The 5,247-nt window shown below is 42.8% G+C and overlaps 1 protein-coding gene across 1 annotated transcript; it reads left to right on the top strand.

Annotated features, from left to right (window-relative positions):
* Nucleotides 1-1,668: 1,668 nt before the first annotated feature.
* LOC132823072 (protein Wnt-8-like) lies at nt 1,669-5,009 on the top strand. The gene is made up of 6 exons (XM_060836613.1): nt 1,669-1,691; nt 2,517-2,550; nt 2,880-3,018; nt 3,110-3,235; nt 3,375-3,517; nt 4,452-5,009. The coding sequence occupies exons 1-6, from the start codon at nt 1,669-1,671 to the stop codon at nt 5,007-5,009; spliced, it is 1,023 nt and encodes a 340-aa protein (XP_060692596.1).
* Nucleotides 5,010-5,247: the final 238 nt, after the last annotated feature.

Raw genomic sequence — 5,247 nt, forward strand, 5'->3', positions numbered from 1 at the left:
GGCAAACTTAGCGCTTTTCTCGTGTTGGCAAAAAGTTCATTAGAAGGCGTTTCTCCACAGGCCGACTGGAATCCCGTTGGTAAGTTGCCAGATCAGCCTGAGGCTGTATCTAATAGCAATTGGAACTCTGAAATAAACGCCAAGTCCGAAAGTCTGAGCAGGTCTGATAGCATTTGCATGTCACGGCCGCAAAACCTCGCATCGGGTCTGGTCTTTTCAAGCCGCACTCTCCAATCTAATTATCGTCACAACTTTAATTTCATGTTAAGAGTAATGACCATTTATTTCGGCGGGAATTGTATAAGTTTCCGCCAACTTTATGCCGGTTAGATCGTGAATATTGTGAACTTGTAATGTTAGGATTATTTTTAACGGAAAAGTCGCTATTCTCGCTGCTCAACACTCGTTTTAACTAAGTCTTGTTTTTGTGGTTTTCCACTAGCCACTTATTCTATAACCAGCGTGAAGTCAGTGAGAGACTGTCTTGGATTAGTCTCTCGCCACTGGCGAACGTTTAGATCACACTCGCTTTGACAGCGTTAGATGTTCCGCTGCTGTTGATATAATGGAGAGAGAAAGCAAGATTGCATTCACACTATCGACTAGGGCCAGTTAGAATAGTTTAAGTATTGCGCTCAACATAGTATTAATTTGACTTGAATATAGAGCATCAACCTCCATTCCATGCAGCACCTGCTACACAATCATTCAGCCCTTCAAGCTTCATGGCTGATTAACATTTCTCTCCACCCCCCCTTTCCCCCAAGTCTACTTGCCTGCCTTTGCCCTGTAACCCTTGATTTTTCCCTACTATCCCCGTCTTAGATATGCACAGACCCTAGCCGCACAGCCGTGTCAAGGCGTTCCGAAGACGCAGCTCTTTTAAGGGAAGAAATTCAACCTCATAAATTCGGTCAAGCTTGTGTTTTCAACTAAACCTGGCGTCGTGATTTTTGACCTTGTCCAGCCCCGTTCAACAACCTGCACCTGCCTGTCATCCTCTGAAACTGAAGCCCTTTGATTGAGATTTTTTTAAACGTTCGGATTGCTAAGTGCTAAACCTTGCCATGGAATGGCCCACGGTCCTATTGTTGACACGGCCAAGCAGTTCGAACTTTGTATTTTTATGGTTCCTCTTAGATTAAGTGAATACCAGTTATTCTGCTTTTTTGGTGTTTAGTATTTGAGAGCATTGCTGACCAGGACATATCTAAGTAGTTTACAACCTCGGCTGTGAAAGATATACTGGACAATGGGATTTGGTTCCGATCCAACAAGAACCTCCCTAACGTACAGGCGAGTTCATAGAAACCCTACAATGTGGAAACCGGTCATTTTAGCCCAACAAGTCCACACCAACCCTCTGAAAAGTATCCCACCCAGACCCACTCCCCTGTTACTCTAGATTTCTCCTATCTAATGCCTTACACGTCCCTGAACACTGTATGGGCAATACAGCATGGCCAACTCCTCCGAAGCCTTTGGATTGTAGGAGGAAACTGTGCAAATTCCACACAGTCGCCCGAGGCCGGAATCGAACCCAGGTCCCTGGCGCTGTGCCGCCCCGAAATTCAGTATTATGAACGGATATACGATGTCTTTGAATTTTACATAAAGCTTTCATTTTAAAACGGTCAATAATATAAAAAGAGAAAGTGAGGACTGCAGATGCCGGAGATCCGAGTCGAAAAGTGTGGTGCTGGAAAACACTATGCAAGGAACGATGAAAATAAACTAAACTCTAGCATTAGTCCTTACCTGACACCACTACTTGAATCTGCTGTTCATATCTCACTCGGTTAGGACATGAAACGCAATTGAAACTAAAGATACTGACTGCAATTCACAACTCTCTACTCTAATCACTTACTAGAAACAACGTGAAATAATCCGTCTATACAATACTAGATTATTCCCAATTAAGTGCTCCGAAAGGTAATTGGGAGACAGTAATGAACTACCAATTATTACAACCTCGATCGTAAACAATAGAAAACTTTATCTAAAGTCCATCTTCCATAGAATTATTTTCCGGGGCAAATATTAGCCTCTCCTAAATGTTGTATTGGCTATGCATAAAGTTAACTTCATAACATTTATCGCCAGTGGCCATTTATCATTAACTATTCTTTGAAATTCATGAGCGCTTTCTAGTATAACATTGGTTCATGTCTGTTTACACTTCAGCCGGCTCTCAACTAGTTAATTCACAAGTCCTCGTTTTCTCTCCCCCAACCCCCTCCCGCGGGATGCTGTGCAGCTCATATAAATAGTTGGAAGACCTTCCTCGGCCCACACCATCGAGTCCTGAGCTGTTCCAGCGAACACGGAACCGCTGTCATGCATCTTGCCCACGGAGTTGCTTGCCTTGTACTTATTTACGGTACCATTACTCCAGCAACGTTGTGGTAAGTTGATATTTTTTTAAAAATACACGTTGGAATAGAAAAGTTTTAGATGTAAAGTGGCATATTCGTTGTTCGGTACTAACGTTCTCGTTACGTTTTCTGTTACAGGTCCGTGAACAACTTTCTGATGACCGGACCAAAGGTAAACCGAACTTGTGTTTTTATGCGTATATTGAAACAAATGCTATTCTCACGTTTTTGATTCGCGGATTGCTTAATTACTTTTAACAATCGATATCCTAGTAAAAGTCGCTAGGAATGTTTTGCGAAGTTACTACTCCCCAACTTACAATAAATTTTTAAAATAAAATCGAAATGCTGTTTATCCTTAAAATAAGACGCGTTAACATTTTGGTACCGTTCTGAAAACTCTTAAGTTTTAATAGAAATTTGGGGCTTCGATGGTAAGAAGTAGTATGCAGGTGGTGTTAATGCGTTTGAGCAGATTTTGGTGTCTCTTTAAACTGGTAGGCGTTCCTGACCTACTCCAGTAGTGTTGCTGCTGGGGCCGAGTCCGGCATTGATGAATGTAAGCACCAGTTCACCTGGGACCGCTGGAACTGTCCAGAGAGCGCACTACAACTCTCAACACACAATGGTCTTCGGAGTGGTAAGAATCCCCAGTACAAACCTCACTTAGCCGAGAGTTTCCAGGGAGTGTTTTCATTCTGTTCACTAACTTTATTTTTTTTAAAAATCAGCCACGAGAGAAACGTCCTTCGTGCATGCCATCAGTTCTGCAGGCGTCATGTACACGCTGACGAGAAACTGCAGTATGGGGAATTTCGATAACTGTGGCTGTGATGAGTCCAGGAGCGGACAGGCTGGTATGTTGGACAACTTTTTATTCAGTTCTTCGCTTTGAAGGGAAAGCATTTGACGCATCTCATCCGTTGCAGTGAGACCAGCTGCTTCAAATCGATTTTGTAACTTCCGGCGCTGATGCGTCTGAACATCTGCTTGCAGGTGGACGAGGCTGGGTTTGGGGAGGATGTAGTGACAATGTTGAATTTGGAGAGCGAATTTCTAAACAGTTCGTCGATGCTTTGGAGACGGGGCAGGATTCCAGAGCTGCCATGAATCTCCATAATAACGAAGCAGGAAGAAGGGCAAGTATATCGAATTGTGTATTGTATGATGTAGTGGATGAAATAGCATTTATTTTAAACGTGCGCAATTGAACACCTGGTAATACTGAAACCTGGAAAGAGACTTTATTTTTGTTCTCCCTCTTTCAAGTTGAGACACAAATATTCAGCATCTTTTTAGTTCCAATTTGTTTATTTTATCACCATGTTTGAGATCTTTCATTGTCACGGTCCAAAGATTGACTGTGGGATGAGCAATACATTTAAACTATGCTAAAGTAAGGCGTTTGAGAGTTGGGCGGAATAGTATTGTCCTTTTCAGCTTTTAATTTTAATTTTCCGGGAGAGAGTGTCCCTGCAAAATGCAATAGCACTCTAGTCTGGATCACGCCAAAAAAAAATCTGTCCATTGCCTTTTTCAAATCCAGCTTTTTTAAGAAAGGGAACAATCTCTTGCCGGAAATGGACGTGAAATAACACTACCTAACATTTTGGTAAAAGAAGCTCAAGCGAAATGGAGGTACAGGTGTAGCGAGCGTTTAGGATCGATATGTACTGTTTAAGTGTGTGGCGAAAGCCGTTTGAATGGAGGCCTTTAGGAGTTGGGTCAATTTATCCGAAACAATTCCTTTTTGAAGGAAAGATATATGAGGGAGTAGGGTTGGTGAACCGCTTTAGGAGCGATCCGGAAAGGAAACAAGAAGCCTGCATCTGTGATCTTGCCTGGATGCGATCTGTACAAAAAGCAAGCAAACGTTTCCAATCTCGATGACACCGATGAAGAGTCATCTAGACTCGAAACATTTAACTGGTCAAAATGACAAGGAACTAACACTTAGGATTTCCCGTCAGAAACCTTTGTTAACAAAATTCTAAAGTCTTTCATCTAACGTGAACACTGTTTACAGTCGCTGTTCGTAAATTGTAATGGGATTATACTTTTTGATTTCCCCAGGCTGTCAAAGAGACTATGAAGCGAACCTGCAAGTGTCACGGAGTGTCAGGAAGTTGCAGTATCCAGACTTGCTGGCTCCAGTTGGTTGATTTTCGAGACGTTGGGAACTACTTGAAAGTGAAACACCAACACGCTGTAAAGATTGACTTGGAGAAGAGGCGTATGAAAGGAGGGAATAGCGCGGATAACCGTGCGGCGATCGCAGAAGCGTTCAGAGCAGTGCTGCGGACGGAACTGGTCTACCTGGAAGACTCCCCTGATTATTGCGTCCGGAATGTTACTCTGGGGTTGCAAGGAACAGAAGGAAGGGAATGTCTCCAAAGTGGTAACCTCTCCCAGTGGGAGAGAAGGAGCTGCCGAAGACTGTGCGGAGAGTGCGGGCTCAGGCCAGAGGAGAGGGAGACGGAGATTATCACCAGTTGCAATTGCAAATTTCACTGGTGTTGTACTGTCAGATGTGAGCAGTGCAAGCAAATCGTAACCAAACATTATTGTTCTCGGCGAGACAAGAGTAGGTCTTCCAACAATAAGCGCAAAAATCGGGCTCAGAATTGGTAAGCCCAGAACTTTTCCAAATTGAGATTTTTTTAAAAATCTGTCGAAGACTTGAGCAACTTATTCCTCAATTATATCGTTAACTAAAAGTTGCTATATTCCAGGCGTTCTTAATCTGTGGCCTGCTTTCAGACTCTCTTACTGCTCCACCAGTCGCAACATTTTAGAAGCAAACGTTTTATTATTCGTTTTGAAAGTTTTAAAGCAGGGACTTTTTTTTTGAATTATACCTAGCCTAGGA

The sequence above is a fragment of the Hemiscyllium ocellatum genome, chromosome 16 (assembly GCF_020745735.1).
Source record: "Hemiscyllium ocellatum isolate sHemOce1 chromosome 16, sHemOce1.pat.X.cur, whole genome shotgun sequence".
Classification (NCBI taxonomy): domain Eukaryota; kingdom Metazoa; phylum Chordata; class Chondrichthyes; order Orectolobiformes; family Hemiscylliidae; genus Hemiscyllium; species Hemiscyllium ocellatum.

Coding starts and splice junctions, on each gene's coding strand:
- LOC132823072 (XM_060836613.1), top strand. CDS start 1,669: ATGCCGGAGATCCGAGTCGAAAA. Junction 3,019..3,109: donor ACACAATGGTCTTCGGAGTG/GTAAGAATCCCC, acceptor TTTAAAAATCAG/CCACGAGAGAAACGTCCTTC. Junction 3,236..3,374: donor GTCCAGGAGCGGACAGGCTG/GTATGTTGGACA, acceptor ATCTGCTTGCAG/GTGGACGAGGCTGGGTTTGG.